Here is a 16141-nt window from a genome sequence, read left to right as displayed (position 1 = left end):
CTATTTAGCCAGGGTGGCCCCACCTTGGTCGAACAGCCATTTTGTTGTTTATGCAATAAAACTTAAATTGACCCTGCCCCCCCCCCCCCGGAACTTATTTAAAAGCAAGTCCAGGAAACCAATCCCAGGTAACAAAGTCCAAATACAAGGATGGGTCAGGCCAGGTGGAGGTCTTCAATCAGTGGGGGCCATACTGTCTCCTAGCTACCAAGGCAAGTTTCCATAGCTACTGTGGGGTGAGTTGTAATTCAGTTAGCCCCCTTGTGTGGCCAGGCCCAACCACATGGCCTTTGCTCTATAAAAGTTAGTCTGTGAGGCAGGGAGGGGTCATCCTCTCTGTAAGGGGTGGCCCCAACCAGTCTATTTGACGGTGGGTCTGATTCTTGATGCTTGGCACGAAAATAAAGCTTTGCTTGACTTTCGCTTTGTATCAGTTTCGCTCCTTTGACCATGGACCCATTACTGGGGGACCCAACACTATGTTGAATAAAAGTGGTTAGAGTGTACATCTTAGTCTTAGAGGAAAATTTCAGTTTGTCACCATTATGATGTTATCTGTGGCTATATTGAGGTGTGTTCCCTCTAAACCTACTTTATTGGGAATTCTTAGCATGAATGGATGTCGAATTTTATCAAGTGCGCTTTCTGCATTTACTGAAATGATCATATATAGTTTTTATCCCAGGTTTTGTGAATGTGATACATTACATTGATTTGCAGATGTTGAACCATTCTTGCATCCCTGAAAGAAGTCCCACTCAATTGTTATTATTTTAATGTATATTGAATTTGGCTTGCTAATGTTTTGAGGATTTTTGCATCTATGTTCATCAAGGATATTGGCCTACAACTTTCTTTTTTGTAATTTTTGTCTGATTTTGCTATCAGGGTAATGCTGGCCTTGTGGAATGAATTTGGAAGTTTTCCTTCCTATTCTTTTATTTATTTGTTTGTTTATTTATTTATTTATTTATTTATTGGATAGTTTGAGAAGGGTAACTATAAATAACTCAGAATTCTCTTGTGAAACTGCCTGGTCCTGGATTTTGTTTGTTGGGGGCTTTTTGATTACTTAGTTTCGTTACTAGTAATTAATGTGTTCACATTTTCTGTTTCTTCCTGATTCAGTTTTGTATGTTTTTGGAATGTATACATTTCTACATTCTGTTGTCTGTTTTGGCGGTGCCAATATTTTCATAGTATTCACAAGTATCTCAAAAATTTTTAAATCCTTATGTCATTTGTTGCTTTTCTTTCTCATTTTACTCTATTTTCTTGATTAGTGTGGCTAACGGTTTGTTTATGGTTTCAAAGAAGTAGCTCTTGATTCTTTTGGGGTGGGCGGTTTCTATTTCCACTCTAATCATTGTTATTTTTTTCCTTCTGTGATCTTGGAGCTTTGTTCTTTTCCTAGGTCTTTTAGGTTGTAAGGTTGAACTTTTTAGTTGAGGTAGTCCTTTAGAACTGCTTTTGCTGTGTCCCAAAGGCTTTCAGCTGTTGGGTGTCCATTTTCAGCTGTTTCCAAGGATTTTTTGAGTTCCTCTTTGCTTTCTATGTTGACTCCTTGGTTTAGTAAGAAGCATATTGTTTGGTGTCCATATGTTCATGTTTTTCCCAGTTTTTAAAATTTTTTTCCTTGTAATTGATTTTTAGTTTGATAGCCTTGTAGTAGGAAAAGGTGCTTGATAGGATTTTATTCTCTGACATTTACTGAGTCTTGTTTTCGGCCTAATATATGATTTATCCTGGGAACAATCCATTTGCTATTGAAAAGAAATGTGTCTTCAGTTGGTTAGGGAAGCAGTGTTGTATACAGATGCATTAAATCCATCTGGTTGAAAGCTACCATTTCCTTACTGATTTTCTGGGTGAATGATGTGTAATTTGGGGTCTGAGCGTGAATTTCTTTACTGTTATTGTTTTACTGTCTGTTACTTTCTCCTTTGAGATCTGCTAATACTTGTTTTACATATTTAGATGTTCTAATGTTGGTTACGTAGATAATATTGTTCTACTCTCTTGTTCAATTGATCCCATTATTACTATTATTATGTAATGCCATTCTTCGTCTTTTAATACAGTCCTTGTTTCAGAGTCTATTTGTTCTGATACATGCCATGCTTCCCAGTTTTTGTTTTGGTGGTTTTCTTTTTCACTTCCATTTGCTTGAAATGCCTTTTCCATTCCTTCACTTAAAAGTCTCTTGTGTGTCTGTAGGTATAAAGTGGCTCTCTTTTAGGCCACATGTAGATGGGTCTTGTATTTTTATCCAGTCACCCTATGTCTTATGATGGTTGCATTACGGACCTCATTACCATTTCATTGTTTTGTAGTTTATGTAGTTCTGCCATGTTCCCTTCTCTTTGTGACTGATGGCTTTCTGTAGTGTTACGTTACACAATCTGAAGTTGATCTATTTTAAGTTTAGACACATTCAAAAAGTACTTTACTCATCCCTCTACCTTTTATGTATATGAAGTCATTTTATATATTTTTATTTTGTAAATCCTTTAATGTAGATATAATTGATTTAACTACTTTTGCCTTTTAATGTTCCCAACAGCTGGGTAAGTGATTTATCTACTTCCTTTACTGTGTGTTTGCTTTTACCTGTGAAATTTGTCCCTTTTTTAGTTTTCCCCTCTAGGCATGGCCTTTTCTTCTTAGAAAAGTCTTTTTAACATTTCTTAAAAGGTTGATTGAGTGGTGATAAGTTACTTTTCTTCAGGTAGAGTATTCCTGATTGTAGGTTTTTTTCTTTCTCTACTTGGAACAGATCATGACACTCCCTTCTGTTCTACAAAGTTTGTGTTAAGAAATCTGGTAGGTTTATGGGGTTTCCCTTATATGTAACTAGCTGCTTACCTTTTGGTGGCTTTATGATTATCTCTTTAATTTTTGATACTCTATGTTTCTTGGTGTGGACCTCCTTGGGTTCATCTTACTTTGGTTTGTGATTCTTGGGCCTGTATCTGCTACCTTCACCAGGCTAGGGAAGTTTTCAGGTCCTTTCTTGGTTTTCTGGGATCCCTATAATGGGAGTATGTATATAGTACGGTTAATGTCCCAGAGACCATTTAGCCTTTCATTGTTTTTTTTTTTTCCTTTTTGCTCTTCTGCTTGGTTGCATTATGATACCCTGTCTTCTGGATCACTGGTCTGTTCTGCCACATCCTCTCCTTTGCTGCTGATTCTCTCTAGTGTATTTGTCATTTCACTTACTGTATTTCAATTGTATTTCAATCTGATTGGCTTTTTTTATTTGCTGAATTTATGCACTCTTCATCCAGTAGACTGAATCTTTGTTTCATTTAAGCATATTCCTGTCTCCCATTTTGACTTTGTGAATTAGGCCACTTAGTTCTCCCAGTGTTGAAAGGGTGGCCTTCTGTAGGGATGTTCCCTGTGCAGTCGATGTCGATGAGAGTCGATGCAGTTGATGGGAGCCTTGAGGTGTGGGTGTACCACTGCATCCCATGCTGGGGCCGTCGCAGTGAGATGGCTTGAGCCGGTGTGTGCGCACCAGGGGGACGGGGATCATTGAGGCCACCGGCCAGCTAGAATGCGCAAACTCTGCTTCTGTCTGCATGGTCAAAGTGGAAGGGGCACATAAATAACTTTGCTCCTGAACACTTCCAATCCCCAGAGTAAAGTCTAACCATTTCCCTACCTAGATGTTAGTGGTGGGTTTCCTTCACTTGTAGTCTGCTGGGTGACTTCAGGCTGGGTGGCATTTGGGTCCAGGTGTGCACCTCACTCTCAAAGTTTATCCCCTGTCACCAGCATTATTCCATGTGGTCCTCCTGCCTTCTACAGCTCTGTGACACCGGTAGCTGCAGGACATGTGTACCTCTTACAGCTTTTCTTTGGGAACATTAGTCTGCCGTCAGCTGTCCCATCCTATGTAGATGTAGTATGTGGTATTTTTCCTACCAAATGCCTTTTGACAAGTACAGTAGCCTATTAGAAAGATTAGGGATAGTAGAAACAGGTGATTATTGAAAAGCATGGATTTGAACTGTACAAATCCACTTACATGTGGGTTTTTTTTTTTGATACAGTGTAGTACAAAAAATGTATTTTCTTGCTGTGATTTTCTTAACTTTTCTCTAGCTCACTTATTATTATAAGAATATGGTATATATATAACATACAAAATACGTATTAATAGACTATTACCAGTAAGAATTCCAGTTAACAGCAGGCTATTAGAAGCTTTTAGAGAGTCAAAAGTTAAACTTTTGACTGTCCCAGGGGGTCATAGCAACACTAACCTCCGCATTATTCAAGGGTAAACTGTAATGTTAGGAAATCACTGGTTTCTAGTGTGGGATTAAAGAGGAGAGGATGGAAAGGTGGTGTGAGAAGGTATGGAGGAGCAGAGAGGGAGGTCATGTGAATGGAGAACAAAGCCAGGATCCCTACCACTTGATCGTTGGTGCTTTGGTTACTTCTATCTCCCGTGGTCCTGTGGGAAGTCAGTGCTGAGAAGATAAAGTCAAAAACATGGTTACTGATAGAGAAAGAGCCGGACAGCCAAAAGAGATCCCAGATGTGTTTAGCCCTAACAAAGAATAGAGCTAGGCCAGACCTGCCTGTATCTGAATTTCACATCAGTCCATGGTACATGAGAAAAACTACCATGATGTGTCCCCGACCTAGACAAAAGCCTGTGTAAGTATGGACTATCCTTATTCGGAGGTTAACCCACAAAGTTGAAAAATCTTGGGTTGTGTGTTAAGTGTGTTAACATGTCCTTTTTTTCTGAGAATTGACCGGTGGTGGTAGAGATCTTTTTTGTAAAACAGAGTGGCAGTTCCGACATCGTTTTAAGATTTTTGCTGGTAAATGAAATCCAAGTATCTTGGAACTACAGTTCTTCTTAAGCCCTTTTTTAGTCAGAGTGACCCCTATGAGATCCTCCTAGTCCGCGTTCTTTCAGCAGCTGCATGGAGAGGGGTAGGAAGGGACGGAGACAGAGCCTTAGGAACTGTCCGTGAATCATGTGAGGTGGGGTGTGCGGGGGAAGTTGAAGGACAGTAACGAGGAGTGGAGAGTCCAGCATTTCCCCCACCAGCAGTACTAGTGAAAGAGATGGAAGAGGTTTTCATGGGCATGACGGTCGTTGCAGTTCTAGCTACTGAGTGGGCTATCCCTCTTGACTTAGTTAAGAGTACCATTGAATTTCAGATAGCAAAGAGGACCTTAGAGATCTAATCTGTATTCAGCAGCATCACGGGATGGTGGGGGCCCAGGCTGGGTCGGGGAGGGGGCGTGCTTTCACCTTCCCTGAGTCTGCTTTTCAGGAAGTCCATGCCTGCCAGCTTAATCACCACAATTGTTCTCTATCTGCATTATATCCAAGTTATTGACTGATTAGTGTTCCAAATAAAATTCATATCCTTATTTGATGTTGTTTGTTTGAAACCAAGTTTTAGGATATGTATACTACAGATACTACCTGTTATCATTTTAATCTGCAGCAAAACTTACTCCATTTTTACTTGCTGTTTCTTGGAATATGTTAATAGAAGTTACCTAATTCATTTCGTGTTTTATCACATTCCATTAGATCTACATATTTTTAAAAATAGACTGAACTTTTTTTACTCTGTATATCCTCTTGTTATCCAAACTCATTTCATGGCATCTGGTGGTTGCATAATTCTGGTTATCTAAAATGCTGGTGCTGTTACAGATGACTTAAGGCAATTATAAAATGTATTTTTATAATTTATGAGTAACTTTAAATGGAAGAAAGTTTTCTTGATTTCATGAAGTGTTTTCAAAGACAGATTATCAAGAATAAGATTTGTTACTTCCTCTGAATGAGCTTATTTAATTTGCTAGTAACTTTGCAAGTGGGCTACACAGTAACCATAGAGATGGTAAAATAAAATTTCCTGTATTTTAGCAAGTGACATTTTTAAAAAGTTACTTGTGATTAAGTATTTGCATATTCAGATGAGTAACTATCTGTTGCTTTTTTGAATCTTCGTCTTCCCATCCTTCTGAGTCTCAGCAAGAAAAGCAAGAAAAACTTCACCTGGATAAGTTTCAGGTGTTTGTTTTGTTTTTGTTGTTGTTGTTGTTGTTGTTGTTGTTTTCCTCATTTCTGTTGGAATTAAGCCAACAGGTCATTTTTTATATAGTTTTTATGGATTATTCTCTTGAAAACTGATAAACATTTCGTTTTTGAACTCCAATGGTTTATGGGAATGGTACTAACTATTGTGGATTTGTTCTATCTGGTCACTGTAACCTTTATTTGGCACATGAACAACCATCTATTCTGTTGCAGGTGGTTTGACATTGGCTGTTTGATAGTGGAAGACCCCGTCCATGGCATTCACCTGGAAACGTTTACACAGGCCACACCCGTGCCTTTGGAATTTGTACAGCAGGTTCGTTTTCTTCTTTTTCATCCTATTAAATAGAAACTTGAAATACTGTTTTTAGAATACAAGTTTATGTGAAATAGGCTATATATTCTTGATTTTGTGACAACTTTGCACTTTTAGCCTTTTCTGTTTTTCAGTTTCTAGTTTCTTTCATGTCGTTTGAGTACCTTCTTCCTTTCTTTTCCAGCTGTCTTTGAAAAGGTATTATGTCACAGGCTTAATCACTATTTTCCTCTTCTTTTTATTATCCTATTCACTACTGTCAGTAGAAAAAAAAATCATTTACCTGTTCTGCTGGTGGTCTGTTTACCTTTCATTATCTATCATTTTGGTCCCCCATTACTTCCATATCTTTTGTCTTCGTTCATCTTTTGTAATAAGTGGAAACCAGTTTAGAAACCTTACCTGTGGGGCACCTGGGTGGCTCAGTTGGTTAAGCATCTCCCTTTGGCTCAGGCATTGGGCTCCCTGCTCCCTGGAGAGCCTGCTACTCCTTATCCCTGCACTCTGCATACTTGTGCTATTTCTCTGTCAAATAAATAAATAGAATCTTTTAAAAAGAAAAGAAACCTTACACGAAAGGCACATGGCTTTCGGTTTGTTAAAAATTTAACTCTGGGTTTACTTGTCCACATGGTACTTAGAATGGAAGCATCATGTACAATAACTGGTTCCCTACCTTTCATCCTTTCTTGAACAATCCAGAATGTAAATAGAGGTTAATGTGGAAGGCTTAGTACTCCATGGAAAAGGGCATTTTGTTGTCCTTTTCCTAAGTTCCATTTCACAAAATTTTCAACACATTTGGTCTTATGGACATTGTTAAATGTCATCTAAAACTCTCTCAAGAGTTAGTTGGGTCTTTAGCTATTTAGCCTTGTTCATGATGGTCTCCCTAGGTATCATGACCGTGTACATAAACCACCGCCGTGGTTTATGTACTTGCCTGGGCACTGCCATCCCCACGAGGGCGTTTCTCAAACACCATCCTAGATATTATGGATATTTCACATTTCAGAATCATTTTATATCCTTCGGTGAAAGCAGTAGCTTTAATAATATCTGCTAGTAAATGACCCCCCAAGTGGAAATATCCTATTCCTAAGTCGCAGTAGGGGTCACCAGGCACACTTGAATTTTTGCCATAAGCCTTAGTCTAAGCTCCACGTTGGGCAGTGGCACAGAGAATTAGCCCCTGCTAGCATACCAGCTCCTGTTCCACACCGTGTGGGCCCAGACAGTCTTCCTGGTTCTCAGATAGCATGTCCAGCTAATCATGCATGAAGGGCATATCTCCACTGTTTCAGTTTCATCATACTAGGTCTGGGAAGCTTTCCCCAGTGAGACTGCAGTGTCCATTCTCACAATACAGTCAGGTATCAGAAGGCCACTTCACCTCAGGCCTTTTCACACATAACAGTTTCCTTACAGATTTGACTGTAATTCCATCAAATTGTGTCCCTACGTATATCCATCCAGCATCAAGGCGAGACTAAGCGTCTTTTTTTTTTTTTAAATTTTATTTATTTATTTGACAGAGATCACAAGTAGGCAGAGAGGCAGGCAGAGAGGAGGAAGCAGGCTCCCTGCTGAGCAGAGAGCCTGACGCGGGACTCGATCCCAGGACCCTGAGATCATGACCTGAGCCGAAGGCAGAGGCTTTAACCCACTAAGCCACCCAGGTGCCCCTAAGCCTTGTCTTTTTACTTTGATGTTAGCTATGGTAGAGAATCACCACCAAGTGATGGACTGTTTTGCCTTTTTCTTACTAGTTTGCATTTCTCTATGTATTCAGTAAACCAGCTTTCCAGGAGATAGATCCATCTCTAATTTCCATGGTAACCTTACCTTTAGTGACAGACTGCAACCCAGATGCTGCTCCATTCCAGCACTGACCACATGGCCACCCAGCGGCCAGCCCTCATCCTTTCCTCCCTGCTCTTCGTAAACTACACATTTCAAGGAACCAGGGCTGTTCTAGCCAAGTACCTCTCCTGACACCAACTATTGAGGTTTCAGACCCAATTCCTGTGTGTGGGAGGGGTTTTTCCACACCACCAAGGAATTTTAGGATTCCAGATGGTGTCAGACATTTCATCTCAATTCTGACTTTACACCTGGAGATAGTATCCAATCCCACAGAATAAGGACTCTGTCCTACAAGATTGGCCCCTCCCCATCGCAGAGGCCAGTGACAAGTCCAGGGGTCTTGTCTGGTTCTACAGGTTGATTCTAACAATCCCTCCTTCTCAGGAACCCTCTCTACTCACTAAGTTGCTTATTTATTATGAAAAGATAGAACCTGGAAACAGGCAGATGGAAGAGATGCAGAGGGCAAGATCCCGGGAAAGGGTGCAGAGCTTCTGTGTGCTCTCCTAGCCTGCTGCTCTCCTGGAATCTCCACATGGGCACCCAGAAGCTCTCCCAACTCCAGCCTTTGGGGGTTTTTATGGAGGCTTCATTGGATAGTCATGATGGAGTCAATCATTCACCATTGGTTATTTAATCATCTTGCAGCCTCTCTCCCTATCCTGGAGCTGGGAGGGGGTGAGAGGACAAGCTATAACTGACCTTTGAGTAACACGGGTTTGAACTACACAGGTCCATTTATAAGGAGACTCTTCGACGTTCTTGGTAGTTTCTCTTTTTGCTTTTCTTAACATTTTTTCTGTAGCTTAGTAGACTTCAAGAATATGGTATATAATAAATATAACATTACAAAGAGGGTGTTAATTGACTTATCACTAAGGCTTCTGGTTAACAGTAAGCTGTTAGTAATTAAGTTTTGGGGGAGTCAAAAGTTATATTGTGGATTTTCAGCTGTACCAGGTGGTCACTCTCCCTAAACTCTGCATGGTTCAAGGATCAGGTGTATATGTATTTTTAATTGTAAATCACAGTATCACAAACAGAACAGCCTGGCCAAGATTGGTTTACCCCAGAAATGGTCTGATGGTTCAAGCAATAGCTCATCAGTTTACTCAGTTCAAATATGAGCATGTTAAAGGAGAAAAAAGGATTCAATAGAATTGAAATGTTAGAAATAACTACCATAGTGTTAACTCTTAGCTAATTAGGATATATGTGCTGGAAAATCAACACAAAAATCAGACCTGGTGATCAAATATTAGATCCTCAGGTGCTTAATGAATTAGACAACATATAGGCCGAGATGTCAGTGAACATTTCAGGTGATGGGAAGGCTCAGAAGAGCACACTGATGAGGGAGGGACTATGAAAAGGACAGGAAGGGTTAGGGGTGGAGGCATGTGTGCTCAGCATTCCTCTTCCTCTTAACCTGAAGCAGCGCGTACTCCTACTGGAATCTCAGGCCTTGGACACTGAGTGCTGTTAGATGGCATCATGAGATTAAGACTGAGTGGACACTGAACAGAGGAGGTGTGTGTAGTAGTGTTCTGAGTCTTCGTAGCCTCAGCCTTGTCACCTCATAGAGCTGCCAGCATAGCTGTGTTTCTCGGGGTTTGTTATCATCTATACTAAGGGACTTTGGGATGTCACTTAGAGCTAGACCCAGTCATTTGTTTTCAATGCAATATAAATCATACCCAGGTTCATTCTTCCACAGGCTCAAAGTCTCACTCCCCAGGACTACAGTCTGAGGTGGTCAGGCCTTCTGGTGACAGTGGGTGAAGTCCTGGAAAAGAGCTTAGTGAACGTGACGCGGACTGACTGGCACTTGACATTCACCGGCATGTCTCGCCGGCAGATGATCTACAGTGCGGCCAAAGCCATTGCTGGAATGTACAAACAGCGCCTGCCCCCCAGGACCGTGTGACAGGAGACTCACCCAGGGCGCAGCGACCTCTTCGCTTGGAGCGTGGCGGTAAAGACTTGGTCCCATCCCCATGTGGGGAGCTCCAGCAGATGTCAGGGTCTTGCGAATGTGCCTCTAGGCTACACTTGATCTTTCCTAGAAAGGCACGGTGTCATTCCAGTAGCTGCAAAGAAACAGATCCTTGCTGTGATCGTGCAATTTCACGTACCGCAGTTCTTAGAAAACAATTATTTTTATAGGACAATTTGATATACCAAATCTGTACGGTGCAAATTCACGTGCTTCGACCTTTAACTTAATGATACGTACTTGATTATTTTGTTGAAGATTGAAGAACATGTCATTGTTTATTTCATGATTTCTCTCTTCTTAGTCCTTGATGCTTTTTGTGTGTGCAGGTGATCTCAGGTCTGACACCGAACCGCGTGCTCAACAGCTGACCCTCAGACACCTACTTGCAGGGAGATGGTGCACGTTTCTATGCATACTTTTTACATGGGCCAAAATAATGGGATTTTTTTTTTGTCATTATGTACATACACACATCCTCTAAAAAAAAGAAAAAAGGTTTATTTCAAAGTAAGTTTTGGCATTTCACATATTTAGGCTCTGAGACATTGCGGCACTATTTTGTTTTTCTTTGCTATGTGACAACTAAGTGGCCCATGATTTGAGTGTATTTTAAATCAGAACAGTTCCTGTTTTTATATAGTACTATTCAATATTTTCAAGTAAACTCAGACAACAGCCATTATTTCTGCTTCCATTCATATATTCTCAAGTGTCGTATAGAAATTTTTCAGAGGAATTACTTTGTTATTTATGGGGTTGTATGCCTCCTCTTTTAATTAAGGTTACTTGATATTTAGTTTGCCTTAAACAATGCTTTTCTAACTTGGTGCCATTCTGCCTTTACTACTCTTTATGGAATTTTCAGTGAAACTATTTAATATTCAACCTGGTTTATCTAGTTGATCATGTTTGTATTTAGTGACTGAAACTTCTCTCTCCCCCCAGCCCCAAATAATATATTTTAGCATTTTTGGATTTATAGAAATCAGAATTTAAATAGTTTGTCTTATACTCTGGATTCTATGTATACAAGTTTGAAGACAGTTTCTTACGCAAATGTAATTTAATTTTTACTTACTCGTCTATACAGTTCTTTGCTGTAAATTAATTAGCACAGTCTTATAAAGGGTGTTGAAGCTCTTATCCTGCACTGTCACTACAGGTAACATTGCTTTGTATTACTTTGAGTACTTACTCGATTTTTGCTTTTTTTACCTGAGGACGAGAAGCATTATTTTCACAACTCTCTGTTCATTTCCAAGCACCGTATGATTGCTTGGTGAAATTCAGACTTGTCTGTCATTAAAAGGAGAGAAAAGACATGTAACCAGTTGCTGCGGCGTGATAGGGCTAGAGTGATTTTCTCCCCTTTCATTGCTATTTGTGCAACACTTCATGTTTTCTCCATCTGATTAATAAAAAAGAGAAGCCTTTCTGTACCATTTGCTTTTTTATCCTTTATTTTCAAAAAGCTACACTTCTCTAACAGTATTTATCATGGCATTGGCCAGGTGACAAATCACAGTTAGGGACGAAGGATGCCCATTCTTGGAATATGTGAGTGCGAAGGCCACTTTCCCTCCCGTTACAGGGAATCTTAGAGGTCCTAAAAAAATGTCTGTTTTCTATTTTACCAAGTCTCAAATAGTTTAGGTCTTTGAGGGCTGTTTTAATAGAATCACAAACATGGACATCCCCTTAGAGTACAATTTTTCCACAGTCTTCAAATTCTTCGGTTAGGTAGTGGCTTGTGTGAAGCCAGGTAATTTTCCCATCCTTGGTCATCTGAGCCTTTGGCCCTTTGTCACAGTGTGAGTGGGCGAGGAGGATTAGGGAAGGGCACATGGAAGAGATAAACCCACCATCCGGGTTTTGCCTCTGATGCTTTTTTTGGCCAACAGTTACCGTTGAAAGTCATCCAAGCATGACTGACTCCACACGCTGTTTTCCCCACCTCATGCTTATTTTTTCATCTTTAGATTTGTCATATGAGGGGCAAGAAAAGTAACTCCTTACCTCATACATGCCACAGCGGCTTGGGCTGGGCAGGCCTGTCATGAGTGTTGGCCTGAGATAAGCGAGCCCTCAGTCGGAGGCCACATTTCCCCTCCCCAGCACCCAGCTGTCTCCAGTTCTTTGCCCTTCGGGCTCATCTCCTGCCGACACCAGCATTTCTGAGGGAGAGTCAGACTCTGGGCTCTTTGCCTTTTTTGTCCCTCATGCTTCTCAGGAAAACCAGTGTCTAACACAGTTCTTCACCACTGTTCTTGTGGTCGGGTCATCAATATTTGTTCTGAAGTGCTCCAGGAATCATTTAGTCAACTTCCTCAGCTGGTACACTGATTTGTTTTAATTAAGCAGTGTGAAAGACAACAGGAAAAATGCAGCAAGAGTAATGTAACATCAGCCTTGGGTGACAGAAGGGAACTCCGAGACTCCAAGACCCTTCGGTTAATAAGCCTGGACCAGAGCTGTGCCACTGTTGGAAAACTTCTGGCTGGGTCCAGTTTTCTCCTCCTTGTCTCTTAATTACTTCCCCATTCTTTGTTCCTTTTTATCTTAAGGATTAATGAGGTAGAAAAATCGAGATGACTGAATTTAAACCGAGTGGTGGTATACTGAAGGAAAGTATGGTATGCATGTATTCAAAAATTATGCAAATTACTGATACACTCAGGGTCAAGTTAATTACTTTATGTTGTTGAATTTACATTGTTCCTTGACTACAAAAAATTCTCAACAGATGTTCGTGTCCTCTGAATCCAAATTGATGGTATTTTGTGATCCAAAAGATGTTGGGTAATGTATAAATTAAGAAAGTTGGATTTTTACTCCCAGCATATGATGTTCATTCTTAAGATACTATGCAGGATGATGTATTGGATAAGAACCATTTTATAAGAATGTAAATATGTTACAAATAAATAATACCTCAATTTAGTTCTGAAGTTGTAAAGTGATTTTTTAAATGCTGAGTCATATTAATATTCTGTTAGAAGGGCCTATATTACTTTAATAGTCCCAACGGGTTACTGGTTGCCAATAGTTCCTACAGAATAGCAACTTAAAAGCATATCTTTCAAGTTTAGTGGTAATGATTCAAATATACCTGAATCGCTAACTTCATGCTCAGAGAACTCAATAGGGCAGACGATATTTTGGAGTTGGAGGTGATGGGCAAGAGGTTATAGCCTGTGCTCCTGAGGAGATGTCTTGACTGGGGAGTTTAATTTGCCCTTAACCTCCACAAATATCTCCTCAAAAAAAAAAAAAAAGGGTTTGTTATTATATTTGCTATTCTGAGCCTGTGATCTCAGGGCAGAGATTTCTGTTTTGATTTGTTAGGCAAGGGGTACTTCACAAGAGACCATGAAATACTCATTTGGGTGTTTTGTTTGTCAAAGGAAAACAATACTGTTTTTAGTACACTAGAAAAACACCAATTCAGAATCCAGGATAGGCCCTATCCTATCCTAATACTATAAAGTATTAAATTATTAAATTAAAGTATATCCTAATACTATAAAGTATTAAATTTATACTTTGTTTTAGAATCAACTGGAGGAGAAAAAACAGTTTAGGCAAGAAAAACAAAATTAGCAAGACCAATATAAAGATTTAAAAACTTACACATAAAGGAAATTTTTGAAATTGTCCTTAACATGAATACATATTAATGATTTAAAGCAGTAAGAAAAAGGAACTGATAAGTGCGAAGTACATAGTGCTGGTTTGGTACTGGAGTAAAAACTTCCTTTTTAGGTGTGGTAACGGAAACAGAATCAGCTACTAACTCAGTATCATCCCAGTGAATCTGTTACAGACAAGGGACTGAAGCAGAGGCTGTCACTTCCCAAATCTTTCTCTTATAAAACATCCTGCATGTTTGCTTCATGAACTTAGTAGTACATAGCTAGTCCTGTAAATATTTGTTGAATTCAACTTACTTGAAACAATAGCTTGAGACTTTGCCCTGGTATACTCTCAGTTGTACAACATGTTTAAGGAACACTTTTTTTACTCCATATTTTTTTTAATTTTTTATTTTTTATAAACATGTATTTTTATCCCCAGGGGTACAGGTCTGTGAATCAGCACTCACCAAAGCACATACCCTCCCCAATGTCCATAACCCCACCCCCCCTTCTCCCAACCTCCCTCCCCCCAGCAACCCTCAGTTTGTTTTGTAAGATTAAGAGTCACTTATGGTTTGTCTCCCTCTCCTACTTCTCTTTCCCTCCCCTCCGGGGACCACCAGGCGCCACACCACGAACGTAATAGCTCTTCAAGTCTGCAATAAAAAATGGCCTCCAATAAAACTACATTGCAAAAAATGGAAAAGAAACAGAATGGAAAGAGTAAAAAAGTAGAAGAGGCAGAGCCTGAAGAATTTGTGGTGGTGGAAAAAGTACTGGACCGACGTGTAGTGAATGGGAAGGCGGAGTATTTCCTGAAGTGGAAGGGTTTTACAGATGCTGACAATACTTGGGAGCCTGAAGAAAATCTAGATTGTCCAGAGTTAATTGAAGCATTTCTTAACTCTCAAAAAGCTGGTAAAGAAAAAGATGGTACAAAAAGAAAATCTTTATCTGACAGTGAATCTGATGATAGCAAATCAAAGAAGAAAAGAGATGCTGCTGATAAACCAAGAGGCTTTGCCAGAGGTCTTGATCCTGAACGAATAATTGGTGCCACAGACAGCAGTGGAGAGTTAATGTTTCTCATGAAATGGAAAGATTCAGATGAGGCAGACTTGGTGCTGGTAAAAGAGGCAAACATGAAGTGTCCTCAAATTGTAATTGCTTTTTATGAAGAGAGACTAACTTGGCATTCTTGTCCAGAAGATGAAGCTCAATAATTGTTTGCATTGCTTTATATATATAAAAAATCTGGGTCTTTGTTTTTTGATTTATTAGTGTGAAGAAATAACATTCTAATGAAAATCAAGTTTGATATGTTTGTTTTGAAGTAGTATTGGGGGAGTTGTTGGGGTTTTTGCATCTATAGCACTGGTTACTTTAAACAAATAAAAACTTTCTGTTGTTGCTTCCTTAAAAAAAAAAAAAAAAAAGGTCCAAGCCCTCTGTCTGGTGAAGGACCTGCTACTGCTTCTGTCTCTCTTTCCACCCCTCCTTGGCTGATGACCCAGAGCCCTCTGATGATGGCATTCTCCTGGCAAGAGAAAAGGACTTGACTAGCCTTTCTGAACTTGAACAGTTTCAGGTCATATTTTAAATTTTTTTTTTTTTTTTTTTTTGTACAGGTAATGATTCTAATACATTTCAACATGCTTTTTTCAAAAAAAAAATTTATTTATTTATTTATTTATTTTTAATTTTTTATTTTTTGTGACATATATTTTTATCCCCAGGGGTGCAGGTCTGTGAATCACCAGGTTTACACACTTCACAGCACTCACCAAAGCACATACCCTCCCCAATGTCCATAATTTCACCCCCTTCTCCCAAACCCCCTCCCCCCAGCAACCCTCAATTTGTTTTGTGAAATTAAGAGTCACTTATGGTTTGTCTCCCTCCCAATCCCATCTTGTTTCATTGATTCTTCTCCTACCCACTTAAGCCCCCATGTTGCATCACCACTTCCTCATATCAGGGAGATCATATGAAAGTTGTCTTTCTCCTCTTGACTTATTTCGCTAAGCATGATACGCTCTAGTTCCATCCATGTTGTCGCAAATGGCAAGATTTCATTTCTTTTGATGGCTGCATAGTATTCCATTGTGTATATATACCACATCTTCTTGATCCATTCATCTCTGATGGACATCTAGGTTCTTTCCACAGTTTGGCTATTGTGGACATTGCTGCTATAAACATTCGGGTGCACGTGCCCCTTTGGATCACTACGTTTG

General features: G+C 39.7%; 1 protein-coding gene and 1 pseudogene across 2 annotated transcripts in view; both read left to right on the top strand.

Annotated features, from left to right (window-relative positions):
* The window catches only part of PRRC1 (proline rich coiled-coil 1), a 39290-nt gene extending 27582 nt beyond the window's left edge, over positions 1-11708 (top strand). The window contains exons 8-9 of the mRNA XM_082724102.1: positions 6302-6404; positions 9988-11708. Of these exons, the coding sequence (XP_082580228.1) occupies positions 6302-6404; positions 9988-10197 (313 nt within the window). The 3' untranslated portion in view covers positions 10198-11708. The remainder of the gene's footprint in view (positions 1-6301; positions 6405-9987) is intronic.
* Positions 11709-14507: 2799 nt separating this feature from the next.
* On the top strand, positions 14508-15141 carry LOC309860828 (chromobox protein homolog 3 pseudogene; annotated as a pseudogene). Its single transcript has one exon. The product of its transcript is annotated as a chromobox protein homolog 3 pseudogene (transcript).
* Positions 15142-16141: the final 1000 nt, after the last annotated feature.

Source organism: Mustela nivalis (assembly GCF_964662115.1).
Source record: "Mustela nivalis genome assembly, chromosome: 3".
Lineage (NCBI taxonomy): Eukaryota > Metazoa > Chordata > Mammalia > Carnivora > Mustelidae > Mustela > Mustela nivalis.
The sequence above is the reverse complement of the archived record's forward strand: the minus strand, read 5'-3'. Positions and strand labels throughout refer to the sequence as shown.